This window comes from Panthera tigris, chromosome C1, assembly GCF_018350195.1.
Source record: "Panthera tigris isolate Pti1 chromosome C1, P.tigris_Pti1_mat1.1, whole genome shotgun sequence".
Classification (NCBI taxonomy): domain Eukaryota; kingdom Metazoa; phylum Chordata; class Mammalia; order Carnivora; family Felidae; genus Panthera; species Panthera tigris.
The window spans coordinates 148,504,385-148,529,944 of record NC_056667.1 but is presented as its reverse complement, the minus strand read 5'-3'; the positions used below and the strand labels follow the sequence as shown (position 1 = coordinate 148,529,944).

General features: G+C 40.4%; 1 protein-coding gene across 14 annotated transcripts in view; it reads left to right on the top strand.

The window, feature by feature from the left end:
• The window catches only part of RBMS1 (RNA binding motif single stranded interacting protein 1), a 215,787-nt gene extending 195,805 nt beyond the window's left edge, over nucleotides 1-19,982 (top strand). For 9 of the 14 annotated variants that reach the window (XM_042994549.1, XM_042994548.1, XM_042994559.1 and 6 more), the window contains 9 exons: nucleotides 8,146-8,261; nucleotides 9,164-9,213; nucleotides 9,340-9,433; nucleotides 11,916-11,963; nucleotides 12,848-12,898; nucleotides 15,826-15,936; nucleotides 17,056-17,136; nucleotides 18,891-18,975; nucleotides 19,731-19,982. In XM_042994549.1, the coding sequence (XP_042850483.1) occupies nucleotides 8,146-8,261; nucleotides 9,164-9,213; nucleotides 9,340-9,433; nucleotides 11,916-11,963; nucleotides 12,848-12,898; nucleotides 15,826-15,936; nucleotides 17,056-17,136; nucleotides 18,891-18,968 (629 nt within the window). In that variant the 3' untranslated portion in view covers nucleotides 18,969-18,975; nucleotides 19,731-19,982. The remainder of the gene's footprint in view (nucleotides 1-8,145; nucleotides 8,262-9,163; nucleotides 9,214-9,339; nucleotides 9,434-11,915; nucleotides 11,964-12,847; nucleotides 12,899-15,825; nucleotides 15,937-17,055; nucleotides 17,137-18,890; nucleotides 18,976-19,730) is intronic. The other 5 variants (XM_042994557.1, XM_042994553.1, XM_042994558.1 and 2 more) reach the window with 3 other exon arrangements.
• The last annotated feature ends 5,578 nt before the right edge of the window (nucleotides 19,983-25,560 follow it).

Sequence of the window (25,560 nt, the reverse complement as noted above, 5' to 3'; positions counted from 1 at the left end):
CCTGGGGGCATGTGCATAATGTAGTACGGGTTTATAGCTCTGTGAAAATACACATCAGGATTTTCAATGCAATCTATTTTCTGAAATTGCTTCTTAAAAATCTTGTGCTTTGGTGCCTGCTGTTACCATATATTTTGTGTTTTAAGTTTATTTATTTATTGAGAGAGAGAGAGAGAGAGAGAGAGAGAGAGAGAATCCCAAGCAGACTCCACACTGTCAGTGCAGAGCCTGATGCGGGGCTCAAACTCACAGAACCATGAGATGGTGACCTGACTGAAAACCTAGAGTCAGTCGCTTAACTGACTGAGCCACCCAGGTGGCCCTGATGTTACCATATTTCCAAAGAGGCTTTATCTTCCAGCAAACTTTCTTAAATATACATAATAGTTTGTGTTGGAAAAAAATTACTCATAAGGCCATCCCCTCTATCCTTCCCCATCCAGTCTCTTGTTTTCCCCTGAAAATGTTGAAGCATTGTCCTTTTATTTGGATTTGTCTTGATTTCTATCTTGGTTTTGAGTGCTAGCTGGTTTGCAGTACATCAGATTTGCATGGAAGGTTCCGAACCAGGGTTAAAGAACCAATGACTGCTTTGTCAGACAATCCAGGTGAATTTCACAGAGGTTTGAAATAACTTAATATTTACTTGATAAAAATTCTGTTACGGGGAAATCATATGGTGGTGGTTTCCCACACAGTGAATGTTAGAAACAAGGGATGGGGAGTTTTTGTTAGTTAGACCAGATGTTCAGATTAGGAGACATGCCCCAGGCAACAGCACTGTCACTCATGGTCATGATTCAGGGTTTTGTCTAAAAAATGCTCTTCCTGTACCTGCCTGGAAGAGAGTACAGTCTCTGAGAAGACTAATGAATGCACGTTGGCATGTTAGCTGGAACTATCCTAGAGTGCTTGCTCCGTGCCTTCTGTTTTTGCCTACGCATACACACACACACACACGCACGCACACACACACACACACACACACACACACACACACACGGACAAAGTCCACATATATGTTCAGTGCTGCAGGATGCAGTGTGATTACTCATCTTTCTTTCTGGACCTCTCCATGATGTTATCGGAGTCTGAATACGTTCCTGTGTGCTAAGGGCGAAGAATTTTAAAAGAGAAAAATGTGTCTAGCCCTGGATATGTGAGTCATTATATTCTCGGTATTGTGCTGGCATCGTTCTGCCACAGCCCGAAGCTTCGTCTGTCATGGAAGGGCTCCAGTGAAGTGCATAACTGCTGGCCAGCTCTGTCCAAAGACCTCAGCTTGTTTTACATCTGTTTCTGTGTTATTCTGACTTTTCAGACTGGGTATATGCCCAGCAGGGCTTGAGAACTGCTCTTACCCACATTTCATAAGTCTCTGTCTATAGGTGATATTATTTGGGCATTGTCCTATGCCAGAAGGCAGAAAGGTAATGTTTAGAGGAAAAATTACGACTCTAACGAAAAGGCTAGAAATCTGTCACGGGTTTTTATTGCCTATTTTGTTCCTTGAATGTTTGTCTTAAGCTATTGTTACTCTGTAAAAACAGAAAATGTTGACAGCTCTGGACAAAAGAAACCCTTGAAGACATGTGTGATGCTCCTGGTAGTAGCTTTAGGACAATGTGATCACACCCCTGGGATTGCGATGTGTTCCTGTCTCCCTTACCCAGTGTGTACATAGAGCAGAGTCTGAATATGTGTATTGTCAAGACGGCCGCTCCAAGGGCTGTGCTCTTAGGAAGAACAATCACTGCCGTGAAACTGCTGGAATACTCCTGGGTGGCCCGTGGGGAGAGGGCTGTCTTACAGCTCCAAACGCAAACTCATTCTCTACTGTGGAGGGGAAGTCTAGCTTTTAAAAAGTAACAAGGGATCTCAACTGGAAATGTGCCACTGTTTCAGCCTCAGATGCTTGGCGTGCCATGCCAGGCCGGTGATGGGGCTCCATCGATCATACCCAGCCTACAGCAGATCCCTCAGATCAGTTTTATATACCTTTTCGCTATCAGGTTCTGCCAGGGAGGAACAATAAATAGCAGAGTAAAATTTTATTAAAGCATAAGGACCTTGGGTGGGAAGTGTAAGTGTTACTGTGAAACAGTTTTCTGAAAGGCATTTGCCAGTAACTTCATCCTTAACTCCAACTTGAACATTTCTTCATTGTATGTGAAGCCAAGGCGGCAACCCCTGGCCAGCTTGTTAAAATCTCACAAAAATCAAAGTCCACGGAAAACAGGCCAGTCTCTAAAAATGTTTCTAACATTAATAAACCAGAAGTCCCTCTCCTGAGAACTTGTTTTAAGAACTCAAAGGCGAGAGGAAGAGTAGTAATTCAAACATTTGACTTCCTCCTGTCGTCATAGTATGATAACAATAGCTACTGTGCATTGAGCTGTTCTGAGCATTTTGTATGTTAATTGTAACAATCCTATGAAATAAGTACAATTACTATCCCCATTCCACAGAGTATGAAACCTCAGACATTGAATAACTTGCCTGGAGTCACTAAGTGACAAATGGCAAAGCCAAAATTCAAACCAGGGAGACTAGTCTGGAGCCAGTGTTACCATACAACCTGACCACCATTTTAGCAGTCGGCACTAATGCGGTTAAAGAGAGAAATAAGATACACACACAGATGTTCATATAGTGTTAGTTACAACAACAAAGAAACTGTACATAAACCCATTTCAAAATGAACCTTATGTAGCCACTTAAAAAAAAAAAAAAAAGATTCCATAATAAGACAGGGAAAGGTCCACAATGAAAACGGTAGGAGAAAAAGACTTACCGTTGCAAATATGAAAAGTTTAGACTGAGAAAAGCAGTAAATATAGAATAGTAAAATATTTAACTTGGAGTGATGTGGAAGGATTACATTTTTATTTTTTATTTAACCTGACTTTAATGTTGTTAAATCATTATTTTACTGATAGGTAAAGCTGAGTGGGAGACGGAACCACTCTACAAGGGTCAGGAATGTGGGAGAGAACCTAACAAAATAGGCGTAGGAGGACATGCATCTACGGAGAGAGGCTGTCGCTCTGTGTGGTGCTTAGACAGGACAGCAGGATTTGGTTAGAAACAAAGAGGAAGCTATGCAGGAAGTGATGACGTGCACACAAAAAATGGATAATATGTATTAGATCCCTACGTCGAAATTTTTAAAGGAAGAGCCCCAGATAGTTCCTTGCGTGTTGCTAGTTGAGGAATTTTGAAAGTAGGCAGTGTTATCAGAAAGAAAGCTAATTACAGTTGCTGAGTGGGCTGGTTTTCCACAACCGATGGAAAAGCTTCTATCGAGGGCAGTTCACGTTTTACAGAATGTTGATTAGGATAAATACTGCTTAACTAGAAAAATGGGAGTTTGGAAGTAGCAGTTTCTCCAGCTGTTAGAACACAGTGAGGAAAAGGTCCACTCTGTTACAAACGACAGACAACTCTAATTCTCTGAGCCACTGGATTGGGTAGGTGAGGAAGACTTCTAGGAGGTCAAATTATGAGCCACAGTGGTTAGTCAAAGCAGGCATACCAGAAGTGATTTTTAGTGTGGATGTCAAGGGAAGACATTTTAGCCTAAATAGTTACAGAGTTTGAGCTTCAGAAGATAGGTAAGCAAACTGTTTGGTAGAGATGGGCAGTGAATCAGCAAGGGCATCACCCATAGAGCTCATTGTCCCTTACGATGGGACCAGATTGTTAGTGCCACAAAATCAGGCATTCATAAAAGGTCATCCCAGCTCACAAGGCCCTGTGGAGGGCGCATTGGAGAATCCTACAATGCAGTCACTTTAGATGGCTCTGAAGAGGTGGCAGAAAATATCAGGTAAGTGTTTGCGTTTGTGGCATCATCTCTGGAAGGTTATATACTACAATGGTCAAGCTTTTGGAATTACATGTTCCTGTTGGTTCTGATAAATAAGTAACTTTTCTGTCTTGGATAGTAAGAGAATTTGACCTTCTCTCACACCCTTTGAGGCACACCCTTTACAAACCCAAAATATGGTGATTAATTAAATTCGGCTAAGAATTCTCTGCATATTTGGCAAAATCAATCGAGTATGGCTAATTTGATAGAATTTTTATATCACTTTAATACAGGAATATATCTTAGGTCACAAATCATTTGTTAGGACTCTTACCAATTACTGTTTTGCATAATAGGATAAAATATTGCTAATCTAGAAAATTGACCATGTAAAAGATATGGGGTGACTGTTACATATGAATATTTTTGAGGTGATATGCCCAAATCTACCTGTTAATCATGGTCATATTGCTAGTATTCATGGCACTTCCTTTTCTGCACGTCAGTCCTCCTCAATATCTCCCTTCTGAAAAGAACAGCCAAGCAGGCCACCGGAAGGATCTGATGTGTAGAACAATCTGACATCCCCTGGCATCTCTCAGTATTCAACCTGGAAACTGTGTATTAGGCTTCAAAACACAAATGCTAGAGACTTCTGGTCTGGCTTGAAGTAAGACACAGGATATGCTAATCAAATAAGGGTCTCTCATTTTGCAACAGTCTCCCACACACTTAAAAATAAGTGAGCCATGACACAGATCTGGGTGTATTTGTTTGCTTTCAATTCAGAAATCTAACTGAAATCTTCTAACCCTTGCTCAGCTTCATGCTAACATAAATATCTTAAAGAAATCTTCACATAGTTGCTTTCCTGGAGCACACGGTACAATTCATGTAATAAATAAGATCTCAAGAACGCAGAGGGATAACCTGCTTTTCATAATGTCACCCAGGCACATGAAGCAGCCACTGTAAAAGAAATAACAGCCATTTCAGTATCAGAAGTATCTCGCTTCTGGGTGGCATTTTTATTAAAAAACGGACATCTCTCAAAACAATATTAATGGCTAAATGGGTTTTCATAAGACTCTGTGCACTCTCGTTCCCATTAGATTGCCAGAGCTGTGTGAGATAAGACCCTATTTTAGCCACAATTTTTTCCTTGTTCTTAACACTATACCTTACACATAGTAGGCACTCAATAAGTTCCAACTGCTAAACAGACCAAAGAGAATTTTTAACAGAGGAAAGAAGCTGTTAGAATTTTATTTTGCCTCACATGGAATCCTGGGACACTCCCATTTCCCTAAAACAGGGAGCCAACAACTATGTTTAAAAAAAAAAAAAAATCTGTCATTTCTGCTGGTTGTAATTCTTTAAAATAAGAAATTTGCTTTCCAACAATATGGGATACCTGCCAGTATCAAACTGTTTAAACTACTTACCTTTTTGCTTTTGGAGGGAGAAAAATATCCTAATGACATCACCACATCATATAGTAAACATAATTCGTTGTTGAAAGATTCAACTACATCCTATTCCGTTTCATTTTGAATGATATATTTGCAAACGTGTCATTGCTTACCTGATGTTTACCTCATCGACTTTTACCGCATCATTAGATGTTTTTAGCAGGCTTTATTGTTGCATGAGATTGCTTTTTTTTTTTTTTCTTTTGGCAGAGCATAGTCTAGAAGAATGAAAATGTATTGACAGCATCTTACCACAGATAGGGACACTTGGCCTTTGAGCAAATGTAGAGCTTTGGTGCTCCCAGGGATTGCTGCCTAAATACTTTTGTTCACACCTGACTACTTAGGAAGCCCAGAGTGAATTTCTAGAATGTGTCCAACTTGGTTGCCTTCTTTCTCTGGAAGAAATGATGCTCATGAAGGAAAATGGTCCATTTGCATTATTCAGTGTGCCAGGTTAAAATCTTTTTTGGAAAACTCTTAAATCTCTGTCTAGGAGCTAGCTGGTCTTTATAATGCCTCTAGATAAAAGGGTGTCCTCAAAGTGAAGTCCCACAAAGGGCTAGCACTGCAGAGTTTATTCTACTCACTTGCCCTACAAGATTATGGGGAGTAAAAATTCTAAAACATCATTGGAGGAAACATTCGATGCCAGAAGGACTTTTAGATCTGTGAAGAATGAGATTGTGCTTCTGAGCTGTCTGTTTGTCCTTAGACTTCAAGGTGAGACATCCCCACGTGTGGCAGAAGGAAAATCCTAACTTTCAGGCAGGTTTGCCCTTTATCCCTTCCTTCTACTCGAAAGCAGTGTTCTCCTGGCCCTCGTTTCCACCTGTTGCCAAACGCGTGGTTATAGAATTAAAAATATCATCACCTATGAGAAAGCCCTCTTGCTCCTTTGTATCCACTTACTTTACCTTCTGAGATTGTTGGTGGGTATAGAAATTTCCAAAAGTCAGTACATTTTTTTTGAAAAGACAGAGTAATTCATCTGCAGTCTAGGATTTGGCCCCAGTCGGTCTTCCTTCACGCCCATTTGTCTTAAATGGAAGTTCCTGTTCAGGAAAGCCTGAGGCCTGGGGGTGGAGTCAGAAGGTAAACAGTGGTAGGGCCAAGATTCCCTGGTATTCTCCCCAAACACCTCACAGTGTTGTTCTCAACTTCTGGTTCCCATAGTACAGCTGCCTTTCAGAAGTGAGCCCACATTCCAGCCTATCCCTCTGGACTGGTTCACACCGGGGAGAGGAGGAAGCCATACCAGATGACAGCCTAGATCCCTCACTGAGAAGGAATTACAGTTGGGTTTTTTGTTGTGTTTTGTTTTTTTGGCAGAGAAGTGTTGAGAGGCACTCTTGCTTCCACCCTGTCATTAGTGGGTGGGTAACAGTGATATAAAATAAGAGATGAATTAGGATAATAAGAGGCAAAGGAGAAAGGAGTAAATTTTCCATAAGTAATATTTTTCTCTTCCTGGTTATTTAACTTTGAAACAGAACTTGAAAGTAGTAATCAGAGTTCTGTAGTAGACAAAGGACAGAATGTGAGAACCAGACAGGAAGGTATGATTGCCTTTATTACATTAACCAGAAACATATCGAAATATGCACAACTTTCAGGAATATACTACTATTTTCATTGTGGAAAAGCAAAGAAAATGAAAAGTCATGGGTAGACTACTATGCCGTCACCTCCCCCCCACCTTTTTTTTTCTTTTAAGCTAATGAATACTTATCCCTGTGTAATAGTTTCTGAATCTTTTGCTTTTCTACGTTCATTTCTTGAGTTGTTCTTTGGATCATTCTATGATGTGGATATACAGTAAAGCAACCCCAAGAGGGATGATTAAAGGAACAGAAAAAAAACTTTAAATAGCTTGGGTAGGTGTTTTTGCGTTTCTTACAACAGCTGTCTTCAAGGCTGTACTTCACAAATAAACATATGAGACCTGTTTTTATTCATCCATTGGTTCAACCAAGGTGCCATGCATGCCTACAACATGACAGATACTTGGGCACTGGGGATACAGTGATGAAGAAATAAGTGTCACCGCTCCCCAGGGGGCTTACATTCCAGAGGGGGAAACAGACCCCAAACAAATCACCATACTTCCAAGTTGTTATAAATGCTAGGTATAAAAATACAAATAAAAATTTAAAATTTTTTTAAAAATATAATATGAGCTATAGTATAAAGGGGAACTTGTTTTCTCCTGGGGGAATTGAAGGCCTCTCTGAAGAATGAATGATGAGTTGCTAAGGGAGCATTTTTAATTTGGGGGTGGGGGGAGGTGATACAATGTTATTTGCATTTGGAGATTCATCAACAGAATTGAAAACAAGTGGGTCTGCACGTAAACAAGTATAAAAGTGAATGAAAAGATTGCTTTGGTTCCTTAGAATAAATGTGTTCATCACTCTGTGGTTTGAAAATAATAACTAATATATTTTCTTTACTATCTTTTTCACCAGCGGATAATCATATAAGGGTCTGCATAAACCTTTGGCTTAAAGTGTTCTATCAATTCCCTTATGGCACCTGCCACAGCTTCTGTTGAAGGGATAAAAATGGGGGTGCCTGAGTGGCTCAGTCGGTTAAGCGTCGACTTTGGCTCAGGTCATGATCTCATGGTTTGTGGGTTCAAGCCCCACATCGGGCTCTGTGCTGACAGCTCAGAGCCTGGAGCCTGCTTCAGATTCTGTGTCTCCCTCTCTCTCTCTGCCCCTCCCCTGCTCATGCTGTCTCTCTCACTCTCTCAAAAATAAATAAACATTCAAAAAAAATTTAAAGAAAAAAAGTTGAATTACATTTTGTCATGCACACACATACAATTTTGTTTTCTGTTTTTTGTCCCCATTCATTCAGCTCCTACAGAACCTTTATTGTGTAAGTTTGCGGATGGAGGACAGAAGAAGAGGCAGAACCCAAACAAATACATCCCTAATGGAAGACCATGGCATAGAGAAGGAGAGGTGAGACTTGTAAGTCCCTTCTTGAGACTTCAGTGTGGGTGTGTAATCATGAGAGCCTACTTGACTGGGTACACATGCAGCATCTTGACTTGGCCGCTGTACTTCTGAAATAGGTGCCAGCATTCAGGCTTTATGATGCAGATGATGTCCCATTAAAACTCTTCCCAGTGAAAATGGTGCTAAGAGAGTGATGACTCTCCAGATGGACAGAGAGATGATGGGTGCAGTTAATGGTTCCCAGTTAGCTGCATATCAAGTAAAAGAAAATTTTAAATTGCTCCGAAGAAATGGAACAACTGTTTGGTATTTTTTTAACGTCACGGTCTCTTCAAGGTTTACATTTATAATTACTCAGAAATTATCCCAAGTAACATTATTAAAACAAACAGTGTATTTGTTGTTGAGTTTTTTGCCTAATTCTTTTGAGTAATGTTCTTTAAAAAAAAAAAAAAAAGACAATAAAAATATTGGATGTCCATTTCTCCATATTTATTTTCAATGAATTTTTTTTAAGTAACCTACTAGTTCAAGAATGTCTAAGGAGGTGCCATCCAGTAGAAATGTTAGAGTCTTCAGAGACTCAGACTCAGAGAAATGTTTAGAGTCTTCACTGTCCAGTGATAACCACGAGCCACATGTGGCTATTTGAGCACTTGAGATATAGCCACTGTGCTGGAGAGACGCCATGTTTCAATAACTGCGTGCAACTAATAACTACCAAACGAGACTGTGCAGGTGTAGAGCTGAATGCTCATATTGAGTTTATGTTTGCCTAAAGGAAACTCTCACTTTTATCAAATGCTAGTAAACTATCTCTATTTTATGTTGCCATGACCTAAGAAATGGAATTTGTAAACCTTGCCCTTGCGGTGAGTGATTCTTTTTTTTTTTTTTTTTTTTCTTTCCCATAGGCTGGAATGACACTTACGTATGACCCAACCACAGCTGCTATACAAAACGGGTATGTCATTAAGATCAATGCATAATGGCTTGAGGGAAAATGTGAAGGTGGAAGATATCAGACATTTGTTCCGGGAATTATTCTTTTTAAAGGATTACTTAATAAAGGCTTTTGTGTTTGTTCTAGATTTTATCCTTCACCATACAGTATTGCTACAAACCGAATGATCACTCAAACTTCTCTCACACCCTATATTGCATCTCCTGTATCTGCCTACCAGGTTTGTACCTTTAGGATTCATCAAGAGTATGACAACTTGCCGGCTGTGAATCACTGCTGCGTTTTTATGTGTCTTAAAATTTTAAACACTTATAATGAAATTTAAGTCCAATGTTATGCAGCTTGGATAGCCAGTTTAGAATAAGCTGCTTTTTATTTGACAGAGAGACTTACTTTTATGTAAGAGAATATAAAACAAGAGAAAATGGTTATCAGCTGTCAGTCCTTGAAATCATAGCATTTTAGAATTGGGACGAACCCACATACTTCCTCCACAGCGGGCTTTGCTGTTGGACACCATGTGTCCCAGAAGTTGAAACTTAAAAAACGTTGACGTTAGGTAAAATACAGAATAGGTGTGCACCGTTGCCTTTGTTTATTCCTCAGCAGGAACTAAGAAAAGAGCAAGTGAACATGCTAATGAGTAAAGATGTGTCTCCATCAGGTAACATTAAATGAGCAATGCAATGAGATTCGCAGCAAAAAAAAAAAAAAAAAAGGAGGTGACTCCCTGTTTAAACAGGTTATTTTGAGGAGGCTTTATCTTAAATTCCCAACTTAGCACCGAGATCTCATGAAGTACCTTGTTCTGTGATTCGGTTTTATTGCAGGGTTACCTCCTATTCGCCATGAACGTGGTGGTGTTCATTTCTCCTCCTATAGCAGAGTACCTCTAACAGGGTTACCGCCTTGGTCCAGACAGAAACATAACAACAGTTCAATACAGACACGTGGGAATATAGTTCTCTCTTTTGTTGACTGTTGAGATCCTGTGTGACTAAACTTTTGTGTATTCTTGTTTGTTTGTTTTTTTTTTAAACAATTGAATTAGATGTTGTAGCCCTGATTTCTGGGGTTAGGGAACTACAATATCTAATAACTGTGTTATTTTATTTCTGTAAGCCTCAGTTTCCTCATCTTTAAAATGGGGATAATAATAGTTTCTTTCTCATAGGCTTGGTATGAGGACTAAATAATGTAAAGAGCTCAGCACAGTACCTGGTGTATCCTGAGCAGTCACTACATGTTAGCCGTGATTATCATCATCATCGTTAATACATACACAGGATTAGCGGGCTGATGAGAGTATATTCATTATACTTTTTAAAATAATGGATTGGTCAACATAAGCAATATCATTAAGGTGGTTCTGTCTGAAAACATAAAAGTAGCTTCGAATAATAAAGAGAAGTGGTTAAGTGCACTGAAACTGAAGTTTTAATGGAGCATTCGTAGCTTCCCTCAGCTTTTAGGTCTTCTTTCTGCCTTTTCCTGAGTTCTCACTCATTTTTTCTTTTATCTGTCTGGGTTTTCAATGTTACTTGGGCTAGTCCTTCAATCTGCTGGGCATGGTATTTGCTGATTTCATGCCTCTTTCATTATTTTGGACATAAAATTTTTCTATTTTCCCTTACTCTAGAAGCCTCAGTGACATCTGCTGTAATGTGTTTTCCCTAATTAACAATTCCCTAATGAAAGGTAGTTCTGTTTAAAAATCCGAACTTGGAAACCTCTGCCATTTATGTAGACCATTAAAACTAGGGACAAGTAAGCTTATTCTCGGGTAAATGATTGTGCATATTGATTTGAATTGTGCTGCTATAACTATTTCAGCTACTAATGCATGTCCCTACCACCTTTTTCCCTCTTTACTGTAAGGCAGTGAGCATTACGGCCACAGAATTGTTTCATAGAATAGAAAAAAGAAATTAGGAGACCTGACTGTGGAAACAGCATTCCATTTCAAAGGCCTGATTTCTTCTCCTGGGCATTCTGTGTTTCCCTAAGATGCATGTGGAATTGCATTCCATTTGCCACTTAGTGCTGTAACCTGTAAAACTGAGGTTCTTAACCCCATAAATTCAGGGACACAGTGGGGTCAGCAGATGAGCTTCAAGTAGTCTGAGATTCCCTTAAATCGTTTGCAAAATGTTGCTTGTGTGTATGCAGTTAGTTGGCGGGGTTGGGGGGGGGCAGGCGGTGGGCGGGAGACAGAGTTCTATTTCTTTCGTCAGGTTTTCAGAGGGAGCCATGACCCAAAGGAGGGGAGAACCAATGGTGAAGAATTCAAAGAACATAGATTATTATTCCCATTTTATAGTTAGGGAAAATTGAGGAAAAGAAATTGACAGGAGCTCGTTTGCTGCTTCAGAAAGAAAATTGGATTAGGTGTTATAGCTCCCTAACCCCATAATGCTGTAAGCTGTTAGATTAGGACCACTGAAAGCATACAAAAATGAGAGCATCTTGCCCCAATTGGGGGCTACAGGGAGCTGCTCTCCTCCCCACAATTTATTCAGTGAAGGCCTCGCACTCGTGTTGGAGTGGGCCTTTCTCCACTAAACCACCATATGCTTATACAATTGGATTTGAGAAATTGGCATCTGCAGGAAACCACCAGTAGTACCCCAGTGGGGAAAGACTGCAGTCCAGATAACTGAAATGTTAACAAGGCAGAAGCACTTAACTTTGGTCTGCCTTAGGTGGCAAAGGAAACCAGAGAAAACAAGTATCGGGGCTCTGCTATCAAGGTAAATCACAATACATTCTTCCCCCCATGACTTTCCCCCATATCCTCTCTATAGAACCTTTGAAGTTAACAGTAGGGGATAAGATACAGGAGGGTTTTGTTGCTAAGAATTAGAGACTGAAACTTAATTTTTTAACAGTTGTGTAGCCTCAGTAACGCTCTGGGCATCAAGAAATGGACTGATATTTTTTTCTCTGGAGTGGCAGACTGCACAGGCTTTCTTTCCTGCCATGGAACCTGACTCTCATGGCTTATTCCTCAACCCAGAGGGTCTACTGTGCAGGTGCCCTTTTGACTGTACATGTCAAGATGTAGTTACTGGAGTTTAATTTCCTAAATCTGATTTTCAGATTTTTATTTTCCACACTAACTAGAAATTGTTGACCACCAGACAAGATTCCTGAAACCTAATGTCCTGGTATCAAAGAGGGATTGAATTCCGTTATTCTTTTTAAATAAGCACATACTTTAAGGATTAGTTTGTAATGAGATGTGCTGGAATTAATTCTCATTCATCTGCATTCCAAAAGTGCCTAGGTCTTAACACTTTCACGATTTGAGTTGTTTACTTGTTTATCTCCTTGCTTAGACAATAAATTGCTTAAGGGTGGGGCCCATATCTTCTTTGCCTTTTTCTCTTTGATGCCTGGTACTCAGTTAATACTTCCTGAATGGGCACGTGGAACTTGGTTTTAAATAATCATTTCATCCTATTCAGAGTGACCAGTTTGCCAAGAACTCTAACTGCCTTGATCTTTTTAATCATTGATAGTATTGCTTCCTTATTTTCCTCCTGTAGATTTTAACATGATTAAAAGATCTCTAGAGAAGTCGCTAGCATTCCAATGAAAATCAATGTTTCTTTCAAAATCCTCCCTTTTCCAGGTGCAAAGTCCTTCTTGGATGCAACCTCAACCATATATCCTACAGCACCCTGTAAGTTTTTCACCTTCATGGCCTTGTGGTTTGCAACATTTAGAAACCCATTCTCTGGGTTAAAACCCTTTGCCAAAGATGGTATGGGATTTGGGGTATGTTAAGCATGGCATATGCGAATGTACAAGTTCAGTATAAAGCGTCCACTCGCCCTTGACTTAAAACAAATTGGTACTTGACATCAAATTAAATTTGCAATGGTAAGAACTTAAAATGTATCATATTTGAAGCAGGGTACCATTTTCTTCTTTATACCAGTTCTATAGAGGACCACCCAATTGAATTTTAAAATTCTGAAGTTTTAAAATTACTGTTTTTAACAGTAGTTGGGATGAAACAGTTCACTTTTTTTTTTAATTGCATTCTGTTTAATGCAGGTATAAAGCGTTACAAATTAAGCTAGAGATTTTTATCAGTGTTACTTTAGCCTCTCTGTAGAAATTATAAATACTGAAACAGTAACACTTTCTTTGATAAATGTGATTTCTTAGTGGCGTGAGCATTTGTTATATTTATGTGCATATTACATTTTTTAATTGAGTTACACTAAGTGTATTTATGTGTTTTTCAAAGATACATAAAATCCAGTTTGTTGAATTAAAACATGCCTTTTAAAAGTTGAAAAATGGGGACACCTGGGTAGCTCACTGGGTTAAGTGTCCGACTGCTCATTTCACCTCAGGTCATGATCTCAGAGTTTGTGAGATCGAGCACCGCATTGGGCTCTGCCCTGACAGATGTTTCATGGAGCCTAATTGGGATCGTCTCTCCCTCCCTCCCTCTCTCTCTCTCTCTCTCTCTCTCTCTCTCTCTCTCTCTCTCTTCCTCGTCCCCCAAAATAAATAAATAAAAATTAAAAAAAGAAGTAAATAACAGTTGAAAAATAAAAGTGGAGAACAGAATCACCAAAAAAAGCTAAGCACCCAACACAGTGGCCCATATGCTTGTCATAAGAAGGCTACAAATTTGGCCCTCTGCTTTTAGTCACTAAGGCAAAATGGGAATTCTGATAAGCAGAACAATTCATGGTACTTGTAAGATAATAACAGATCCGTTGTTTAGGAAAAGCAAACCATTGTTGGCCATAAGAGGAGGTAGGAATTTCTCTCAGGACAGCTCCTGAAGGATAGCATGCAATATGAGACCATGTGTATGAAACAGTAATCCAAGGACACGTTCTAAATCGGAAGTTGCTGAGATGACTTTGAAGAAGTAGAGAAAACAAGTTTCGCTGATAACACAGGAGATGAGCTCTCCGATGACACGTGTGTGTGTCTATATAAACACGCACACATATTTGTCTCTGTGTGCACAGTCCTGGACAGTAGCTCCTACCGATGAATGAGAAAAGGGGGCAGGAAATTCCTTCAGCATATTCTGGGCTTCTGAATCATTTCCATGTTCCCACATACTTTTTGGTGATGCACACCAAAAATTTAAAAAGAAATTTTCTATGACATGCATTAACAACAAACAGTTTCTGACACACATCTATATCTTTTTTGGGCAACTTTTGGAGACAAAGCCTACACATATCTTAGTTTAACATCTTAGAGGAGACAGTGGTAGTGTGTGCAGAAGGTTCCTATCTGCCTTTCCCTACCCAGTTTAGACTGCCTGCAACCAGAATTAAAGTGCCCACATACCAGTCTCTGCCTTATTTGTGCTCTAATTATCAATAAATAACAGCGTATTTATTGAAGGGGTAGATCAGTTGCAATGATACCAAAAACGTGACATTAATGTTGGTAGGATGTGTCAGAATAACTGCATTCTCAGGTAATTGGGTGATTGCAGAAGTGAGAGGAATGATGTAATCCATAAGAATATCACATAGGATAAATTAGAGAAAATGCAGAAATGGATTTAACTGCATTTCGGTTTAGACAATCAGTGTATCATTATGCAATCATTAAAAATGATGATGGGGCACCTGGGTGGCTCAGTCGGTTGGGTGTCCGACTTCGGCTCAGGGCATGATCTCACAGCTTGTGAGTTCAGGCCCCGTGTCAGGCTCTGTGCTGACAGCTCAGAGCCTGGAGCCTGCTTCGGGTTCTGTGTCTCCCTCTCTCTCTCTACTCTCCTCTGCTCATGCTCTGTCTCTCTCTGTCTCAAGAATAAATAAACATAAAAAAAAAAATTTAAAAATGATGATAATGATGGCTATGCACTAAGTTAGGTAAATATTTATAATAGAATGTTACATTCAAAGCAAAAACCTAGGATATGAAATTGTTTATTGTGTATTAGGGAGAGGCTGGGTTATGGGCGATACTTTTTTTGTTCTCCACCACCCCACCCCATTTAATCATATTTAATTTTATGTTTAATGCCCAGAATTTTTTCAAATGAAAGCAAAGAACCTGAAATTGGAGTATTAATCATATCTGGATCTGCTTCCCTCCCTTGGTGCCAAATTGTAGCTGAAAGTTCTGAGAAACAGAGTGAATGAAGAATGTGATCTTGATCCTAACAGCCTGATGTTGAGTCAAGTGACTGTCCAGAACATTTTCACACAAAGACACCATATGATATGTGTGCTGTTTTGTGGCTGCATAGAACATCAGCTGTCATTTAGTTTTTAAAAAATTAAGGAAGCATTTTTGTAGCCTTATCCAGCCAAAAATAGTTTGCATTTCCTACTACAGCTCCTCCTGCTGGACTGGCCTGCTTTACAGCTGAGCAAAAGGAAAGGGGAAGATGTTCAATGCAGTGATTTCAGTGAAATGAATGCTCTTAAGAAAGTTTTAGGAAGCATTAGCTAGAAGATTTTTAGGCAATTGTTAAGGAAACCGTTTGCAAGTGTGAGAGGTTATTTTTGCTTCACATCTCAACAGACTAGGGCATTTCCTTTGCAAAAGGAATGACAGAATCTTCATTCCCTCCTTGAGTTTATCTTACACTGTTCTTGTCTCCCGACTCCCCAGGGGGCCGTGTTAACTCCCTCAATGGAGCACACCATGTCACTACAGCCTGCATCTATGATCAGCCCTCTGGCCCAGCAGATGAGTCATCTGTCACTAGGCAGCACCGGAACAGTAGGTGGCAAATTAATATCCTATGTCTCAGCAAAGGGAGGGGGGTAAATTAATGCAGCCTGTGTCTTATCTATCAATTACAGGCTCTGTGACATCAAAGGTTATGTCCGAGCCCTTCTCACCGCCCCCCAACATTGCCTTCCACATGATTAATTGATGAACTAAATGTCTGTCCTTTGGGTAGCTCTCCTTTACCAGAATCTGGCAACCACACTTGACCACATATAGCCCTAATCACTGGTGTCATTCATTCATACTGCAGACCTGGTCTCATGAAGCAAAAGATGTAGGTGGTACTTGGTGATAAAGGCAGGAGATTGTTCCTCACTTCTTCTTTTATGAAATTTGGAGGCACTGTATTAGAGTCTTAGTATTGACTTACTTCTCCGAAGCCCAGGGGACTTAGCTGGGTACTGAGGTTGAGCTGGTACCAGATGAACTTTCGGGGTTGATATATATCAACATAGCATTTAGACGGTAAGATGGACAAAGGCTTTTAATTCAGACCATATCGATGGTGGCAGAAAAGAACAAAGGGAGGTATGTTTTCCTTGCTTACATTCAAAACCAGCAGCAGCTTCTTGTGAAGGCTCAGCCAGGTTCGTACACATTGAGATCAACAAGAAAGCTTTGCGGCCTTTGGAAAAGGATGATTGTCAGCATCAGGAAACCAAGGGTCCATTTCCTGTTCTGCGGTGACCTGATAAAAACTCAACACATCATTTACTCCTTAGGTCTCCACCTATGGAAATAACTCTATAGATACTAGTTCAGGGGGCTGCTGGAAAGTAATGAGGTCGTTTGAGATGAGATCTTCTAAAATTGCACATTAGTGATATTGAATTATTGAGAATGAGAAGCCCTAGTGATCTTCATGTATGTATTTCTTTGTTAGGAAATCCAAAGACAGGTGGGAATTTTAGTTTGACAAATTCAGGAAGTAGAAAACATTCATTTTGCCTTCCATACGACATACTTACTAATTAAACTTTGCGGTGGCTTGTTTAAATTTCTTCTTTGAGAGTTTCAAATACTTGACATCCCATCTCCAAATTTCCCAAGCACTCAGAATTTTGCATGGCTTCTCATTTCCCATCCTGACCGTATTCTCCTTTTCAGTACATGCCTGCGACGTCAGCTATGCAAGGAGCTTATTTGCCACAGTATACACATGTGCAGACAACGGCGGTTCCCGTTGAGGTTGGTACAGACCCTCCAGTGGCCATTCTGGCAATGAGTAGCTTTAGAAACGGGTAAATTAGGGGCGCATGGGGGGTTCAATCGGTTGAGCGTCCAACTTCGGCTCAGGTCACGATCTCGTGGTTCGTGGGTTCAAGCCCTGCGTCGGGCTCTGTGCTGACAGCTCAGCCTGGAGTCTGCTTCAGATTCTGTGTCTCCCTCTCTCTCTGCCCACTGACTCTCTGTCTATCTCAAAAATAAACATTCAAAACAATTTAAAAAAAAAAAGAAATGGGTAAATTAGATAGGACTCAAAGATCCATCAGAAGTCAAATATTTGCATAAAGAATTGAGTTTAGAGGGCGTGTATAGCTAGGATTATTTTCAACTGTGAAAGATAATTCTATGCATACCGATTAGTGTAGCAACATCCAGGCCACACACACCCCAAAACTCCCAGAAATATTTTCCCAAGGTTGTAGCACATTTCATACCCTTCAGGAATCTATCTTGTGTCCTGTAAAGTGATACTTACAGGCAAATTAAGATAAAGCTGAAGGGGTACCTGGGTGGCTCAGTCGGTTAAGCATCTGACTTCGGCTCGGGTCATGATCTTACAGTTCGTGAGTTCGAGCCCCACATCGGGCTCTGTGCTGACAGCTCAGAGTCTGGAGCCTGCTTTGTATTCTGTGTCTCCTTCTCTGTCTGCCCCTCCCCTGCTTGTGCACTGCCTCTCTCTGATTCTCAAAAATAAATTTAAAACGTTAAAAAAAAAAAAGATAAAGCTAAAGATTGCAATCCTAGTACCAAAGATTGTCAATAATAATAACTACAAGAAGTAGTCAATTGCAAGTAAGATATTTCAGATGTTTTAGAATCATAATAGGGATGAGGAACAAACCATACCTTTTTTTTAATAGAGGCTGTTAGTATAGCTAAATAACTCTTAGTTTTTATTCTAGAAGATACCGATATGATAATGATCATGGAAGAAGACTGACACTTGAATTACGATTGAACAAAACATAGCATTTTTCTGCACAGTACCCTTAAAATTCCAAGGAAATTCGTCAACCCAATCAGCCCTACCCACTAGGCAGATCCTACAAGTTCCAGTTGCAGAAACACCCCTAGGCCTGTGTTTGGATCATTTGGGGCATTCTTGCTTTGTTTTGTTCTCCTCTAATTGATTTAAATTTGTGTACATATTGACAGCCACAGTTACAGAACCCACAGTCCCTTATCTGCAATTCTGAAACACAATAAAATCTGAAAGTAAACATTCTCTTTGTAACCGCTTCAGCAAAAACCTGACCTGTGGCAAGACTGAACCCGAATTTATGGAAAGCAAGAATCCTAGCGCATTTACTGGGCATATTTATATCCTTCAGTGTAGACCTGTTCATGTGTTTGGTTATGAGGTGCAGCCCTAGACCCCACTGGATATGTTCTGTGATATACAGCATGTGCCTACCGTTTTTCAGATTCTAAAATCTGAAAATACTGAATTCCAAGTCACATCTGGCCTCAAGGGATATTTGTTTGGTAAGTTGTAGCTTGATATGAAAAGACAACTCATAAACGTTGGGGTGGGAGGTTCTTTGGGTCTGTCAGACATGTTAACTCCTTAGGAAAATAATTAACCTTGAAAACCCTACGTAATATGAAGAAAACCACTTTTAATGAGTGCTTGCTTTTTAAGATGTGGAGCTCAGACGTGAGTAGCAGAGCTTGGATGCCATTGCTCATGTGTCACCTGCTCTGCTTTCTCGTAGGAAGCAACTGGTCAGCAGCAGGTGGCCGTCGAGACGTCTAATGACCATTCACCATACACCTTTCAACCTAATAAGTAACTGTGAGGTATGAAGGCAACATCTTTGTAACTGTAGGGCTCACGTCAAGGAAAAAGTCTATGATTCTTTTATCATAGTGATACTTAGCATAGCTCAGATTTGGTCACACTGCCTTAATCATGGCCAAGGAATCCAGTGTTACTGAAATGTTAAATCAGTGATTTTGTGCAACTTCCAGGTTCTGTCCAAAAAGAATAGTGCCTTGTATTGAAGTCAAGTGTATAGTTACTCTCTCACCCTCCTTACCCCTCCCCACCCTAAAAGTCTGTAACCTGTCAGAACACCAGGTATCAAATTTGACCTATGGTACACGGACCCAAATTTATATTGCTTTACTCCTCACAAACTGAAGGAAATATGAGATTTTGCTTCATCTGGCATTATAAGATTAGCAATATTTTGACTGTGAATTTAATGTTAGTATCTTTAGATGGGAGGATTGCATTCCCAGCTCTCACCTGGACCACAAGTCTCAAAACTTTTTACTTGGTCATGTAGATCGTAATAAAATAGCTGTGTGGAACTTAAGACACTTGGGTCTCTGTTTGTTCTGGTGCAAGTGCACCAGAACTGGTGCAGGTCCCAGGTTTGACAGGTGGAGTCAAGGCATCGGAACGACCCTCGGTTCCAGCATTTATTGGCCTACCACCAGAGGCGTCCACCACCTTGCCTTCCTCAAACACCTACACCGTTAAAACAAGAAGGAGGTGCCGTATTATACCAAATGTACAAAAGCACTTATCTTTTATTTTTCTCTTCCAGATGTACAGAAGGGTGTTCTTACATGAAGAAGGGTGTGAAGGCTGAACAATCATGGATTTTTCTGATCAATTGTGCTTTAGGAAATTATTGACAGTTTTGCACAGGTTCTTGAAAACGTTATTTATAATGAAATCAACTAAAACTATTTTTGCTATAAGTTCTATAAGGTGCATAAAACCCTTAAATTCATCTAGTAGCTGTTCCCCCGAACAGGTTTATTTTAGTAAAAAAAAAACAAAAAAAACAAAAAAACAAAAAAAAAAACAAAACGAAAGATTTTTATCAAATGTTATGATGCAAAAAAGAAAAAAAAAAGGAAAAAAGAAAAAAAAGTAAGAAAAAAAGAAAAGAAAAAGAAAACTTCAATTTTCTGGGTATGCACAAAGACCATGAAGACTTATCCAAGTGCATGACCAGATTTTTGTGGTTTTGTCCATTTTTGTGTTGAATTTGCGTTTTCTTCAGCTGTATGAAATGGGCTCTGAAGTTTAAGTAGTCCGACCTCCCCCATGGCGTTCTGTGCTTGCCGTGTGAGTGTCCCTGTATTCAGTGTCGCCCTCCGCGTCTCTCTTCTTAGCTTTTCCGTTTTACTTTCAACGTAGTGTGAAGTGTCTTCTCCTTTTCTATGAATTCCAATTTGCCTTAACTCCTTTGATGCTGTAGCTGTTTCAGTAAAAGTTAGTTCAAACTAATGATGTAGAACGCTTTGACCAAATGAGCTGGTCTATTATGCCTTGTAAAACAGCAGCATAGGGCTTTTAAAAGGTAGTCAATAAAAGTTGCTGAAATTTTGGCTTTTTTAAATATGTAGTAGGTGTTTTTAATGATTTTTCACATGATGTGTAAGGTAGTGAAATGCAAGAAGGGAAAAAATGTTTTGTGTGAAACACATTTTCTGACTGGGGAACTTTTAATAGGGTAAATTGTTTGTAAGGCTGTATGCCAACAGTTTCCTCTGATAGTTTGACTGATTTAGGATATCTGCTGTATGATGCAATGTAAAGTCTTTTTTGCCTTTTTTCAGGAAAAAAAAAAACTAACTCGATGTTCTAGATTTAGTGTAGGTAGCGTTGGGGCTGGGGGTGGGGGGCGGGGGCGGGGAGTCACCGAATGTTTTGTCCTTCCTTTATACTAATGATAGTGCTTTAGAATGAGAATTCTGCCTGAGATCTGGCAAAGCGAAAAACGTTGCTATTGCAACTAAATGGCAAAAGCTAAAAGTAAGGATTTTATCTTCAAACCTAAGCTGAGATATGAATAGAAGCAAAACGATTGGCTACTCGCTCTCTCTAGTACATAAATTTGAGAAATAAAAATTACTTGGCACTTTTAAAGGTAACTTCACCAAAGACCGAAGAGCCAGTAACCAGTTGCTCCACCTTGTCTCAGCGTCATATCTTCTGTGCTCTTTATTTTTGCCGGACCAGTTTGCGGTTAGGAGAATGTGCCTTTTTTGTACCTTTGCATTTAGGTTTTATAATTTTAACTGATGTATGGACACACCCAAACAAAAAAAAAAGCATGAAGGAAGATTTGGATCCAAGCAGTGCCACACTTTACATCATCACTACAAGTATTCAGTGTAAAGAGAAACCAATTTTGAAACTATGAAATTCCTGATTCGTAAATACACGGTTATTTCTACTTTAGTACATCTAAGGTGATTCACTGTTCTTCAAGCTCTTTTAGTGAGACGATTGCATACGTTTGAAAAGCAACGGTAAATTAAGTTGTCTTCCAAAACTGTGTACTTGTCTGGTCAACGGTGTGTGATCAGTTATCTACCTCAGAGTCTATTTTCTTTTGTGCTGGGACAGGTTGCTGGCCCTCCCTGTTTCCACAGACCAAATCCTCCTAGCTCGGGAGCTAGGGCTGAGCAGTTATTTCTTTCGAGTATTTTTTAGTTCTTAAATTTTATGCTTGTATTTGATTATAGATGTCAGTGACATTTCATAGTTTCAAAAGTCCTTGCTGCTCTGAGAAGTGTAGATTCTAGTGAAAATTACATAGTCCTAAGAGAAATGTGTTTTGTTTTTGTTTTTGTTTCCTTTTTTAAAGTTGTGGTATTAATTGGTTCTATGCTCCCTGGAATATTACTGCTTTGTGAAAGTCCAGACTGAACGCAGCGCCCTCCTTGTACCTAATACATTTATAAACCTGGGTCTCTCACTACTTGATATTTTTGCATTAGTTAAGACAGAAATTTGATAGCTCGGTTAGAGGGGAGGGGAAATCTGCTGCTAGATATGTCTGAACTAAGTGCCATACTCGTCTGGGTAAGATTTGGGAAACATAACCTCTGTACATAAAAAAATAAAAATAAAAAAAAAAAATCAGTTAAACATCACATAGTAGACAGCCATTAAATTATAAAAAAAATTAATTTATGAAGAAAGACCTTTTGTACAGATTGAAAAAAAAAGATTTTCATAGAGATATCTATATGATCAAGAGAGTTAATTTTTTATTTTTGTTTTACTAGTGCCACAAACTTGCCAGTGGTAACTTATTTGTCCGGTTCAAGATAACTCTGTAGTTTTCTTTCCTAGGACTTGTTGTTAAACGCCAAAAGACATTTTTGAACTGTACATTTGATCAGATTGTTAGCTTTTTCTGTTTTATTTCTTTTGAAAACCTTTGAATAAAAAACATCTGAAATTTTATTTTTCCTGTCAATTTTTTTTTTTTAATTGGTTCATTGTCGATTAGAATTTCATGCATTTCACTTCTGATCTCTTTCTTCAGCGCAGTAAGTTGGTCTGAAAGTGAGTTGAAAATTACTTCAGATTCGGTATGTACTCAAAATACATGTCCTTGGAAAGAAGTGGGAATACCTTGCCACCTCCTTCTTTTTTGATAGGAGCTGGAGACATGAGCCGTCAGCTGACCACAGTCCTTCTCAGCCAAAGTCCACCTTTGGTCTGTTCTAAAAGACCAGAAAGCCAGACCCATCTCCCTCTTTCCTACCGCTGCCCTTTGACTGTGGTGCTATTTGTCATTGCCCAGAACAGAATAAAAACTGCCCTGTCGTGTTAAGCAAGCACGTGGGTAAGGATTTCAGGGTGATCTTATCCGTGCCTTGATGACCATGGGCCTCCTTCAGTGACCTCATTTGGCTAAGAAGCTCTTGTTCAGCATTCATGGGGGAGGAAGAACTCTTCTCTTTGCCACACTAAGTAAGGTGCTTTATGGGAAATACTCGGAACAGGAAATTGAGTCCTTTACCCAAGGCAGATTAAATGTTCTAGTGTAGTCCTACAGTATTCTTTTTCTGCTACCCAATGGCTCGGTGATGAGAGAAGTAGGCAATAAGAACCCACACCCCCCATCTCTGTACACCTCCCTGCCGTGGGGCCATGTGGGGTGTGAAGTACATAAGTGGAGTTTAGACCACATAACTTGCCAGGGCTGAGAAACCCTGGTACAGAATGGCTCTTTCAGGAAAGGAAATATGGCCCTTTGATGATAATGAGTGCTTGAGCGAGAAGGATGTCAGGGCAGGAGGAAGTGTGGCCTCACACTGTCGCAGTGCTTTCTCATGTGACCAGTGACCAAAGGCAGGAAAGATCTGCTATTTGGGCTGCTAAGCATCTTAGGTTTTGTTAACTTTATTTTTGTTCTTTTAGGAAGGCTTTATGTCACTGGAGTCCTGAGACATCCAGTGGCTGCCTTTAAAAGGAAACTGAGGGTGCCTGGGTAGCTCAGTGGGTTAAGCATCCAACTTTAGCTCAGGTCATGATCTCATAGTTTGTGGGTTGGAGCCCCGTGTTGGGCTCTGTGCTGATGGCTCAGAGCTCTGCTTCAGATTCTGTGTCTCCCTCTCTCTCTCTGCCCCTCCCCCACTCGTGCGCGCTCTCACGCTCGCTCTCTCTCTCTCTCTCTCAAAAATAAATAAGCATTAAAAACAATTTTTTTTTTTTTTCTAAGGAAACTGGTAAACACTTTTTCAGGAGCACCCTTTCTATCACCGGAGTGATGGTGCTTTCAAAAGAGCCATCCCTCATATATAGGGGAACTGTGGTGCCCAGCTAAAAGGTCGTGGCTGCTCTGATCATCCTCGGGAGCCAGGATTTCACCTTTGTCTGAGGTGGGCTGGGCCCATCCTCTGAGATGGAACTTTTGGGTTGGAAGGGAGGGCAGACGAGCTGACAGTTGCTCCCTGGGATGCATATATATCCTTCTCTATACTGGCTGGGGTGAAGTTGGCCAGTGACACTAGGTAAATTCACAGGAGCCTGAATTCCACCTCTTGCATTTCACAAACACTGATTAAAAATTCACCAGTAGAAATGCAGTGCTTCCCAGCCTGAGTGGGACTCAAACAAAGTTCAGATCTGACTCATGCCTTCATTCCACTCGAGTAGCCAAAAAGGAAAAGCTCTAGCTACCTTGAGTAAAGGTCCCTTCCCTACACACAAAGCTTCAGAAGATATCACATAGGTGAGAAGGGAGGAAACTCAGAGCTCAGGGGTTAAGAAAAGCTGGGCAGTTTTCTTCCCTCAGATAGCAACGTGATGAGACAACCACCCCTCCATCACGGAACACGGCTCCCACCTGGGGCCCGTGCCAGATGGCAGTGGGGGGTGGGTCTGGGAGATGGGTGCCCACGGGTCCCAGCAGGCAGCTCTTGGCATAGCTGAGAGGCTCTGCTCTGTGCCTATCCCTTTGTTCAGGATAAACTCTGAGAAGCAGTGGAATTTCAGCCCTGCGAGGTGGCTCCAGAGCGTCTCGCTCTGGACCTTTGTAGGGCCAGAGTGTTTTAGTTTGAGCCACTAGAGGGAGGGTTATGTTGTTCTTCACCTTCAGCTGTGAGCTCTCCTTTGGGAGACCTGCATGCACAGACACAGTGTAGCGCCTTAGAGGGCAACTGCGGGGCGGGGGGTGGGTAGGGTATTCTGAAGCTCCAGGCACAGGCCGCTGGGAGTAACCGGGCTCTGAATCGGAGAGTAATTTTAAGAACAGACACACAGATAACCACTGTTGCCTGCTGCTGGCAGAGCCCTCTCCTCACCAAGAGCATTGTTGCTCAGACCCGGGGAGTAACAAATGTGACTTTAAGGCTCAAGGAAGCTGGGGGCAGGGGAGAAAGCCAAAAGCCTTGCCAGACCTCATGACTTGGAGGCACGAGAAAGCACTGGCAGGTCTCTGGGCTGCTCAGAATTGAAAACAGGTGGCTTTGGATTAAATAAAAACTTTAATGCTATTATTAATTTCATTTTAAATGTGATTCTGAGAGGCTGAGATTTGATCTAGGTTATTCCAATGCTCTTTTACACAAGATTCGGATCATAAATGAGGCTGCAGATATCTTCCACCATCTAGTATCCCTAAATCCAATTTCTCTGCTTGAATACCTCCAGTGACAGGGCACTTCCCACCTTACCTGGCATCACGTATGTTTTTGGAACAGATCCCAAACTAGCTTATAACGAAGTCAAATTGCATCTTTGTAATTTCTACCTATCACTCTTAGTCCTGCCAACTGAGATGCTGCAGAGTAAGTCAGTCATTTCCACTCTTGAAAAGACAAAAGTGTATTGACAGACATGAGAGTGATTGCCAGGAATTAAAGAGGGAGAAGAAGATGTGATTATAAAGGGACAGCACAAGGGAGTTTTTGGAGGGTGGTGTTGCATGGAAACCAATTTGACAATAAATTTCATATATTAAAAAAAAAAAAAAAAGATACTGCAGCAGACATCAGAAAGCACAAAGATGACATGATGTGGTCCCGGTCCTCCAGGGACAGTCTTGCAAGGAGACACAAGCATATGAATGACAATCTAGCAAGGAGAAGTAACAAAAGCATGACCTAAATCAAGAGCTTTGG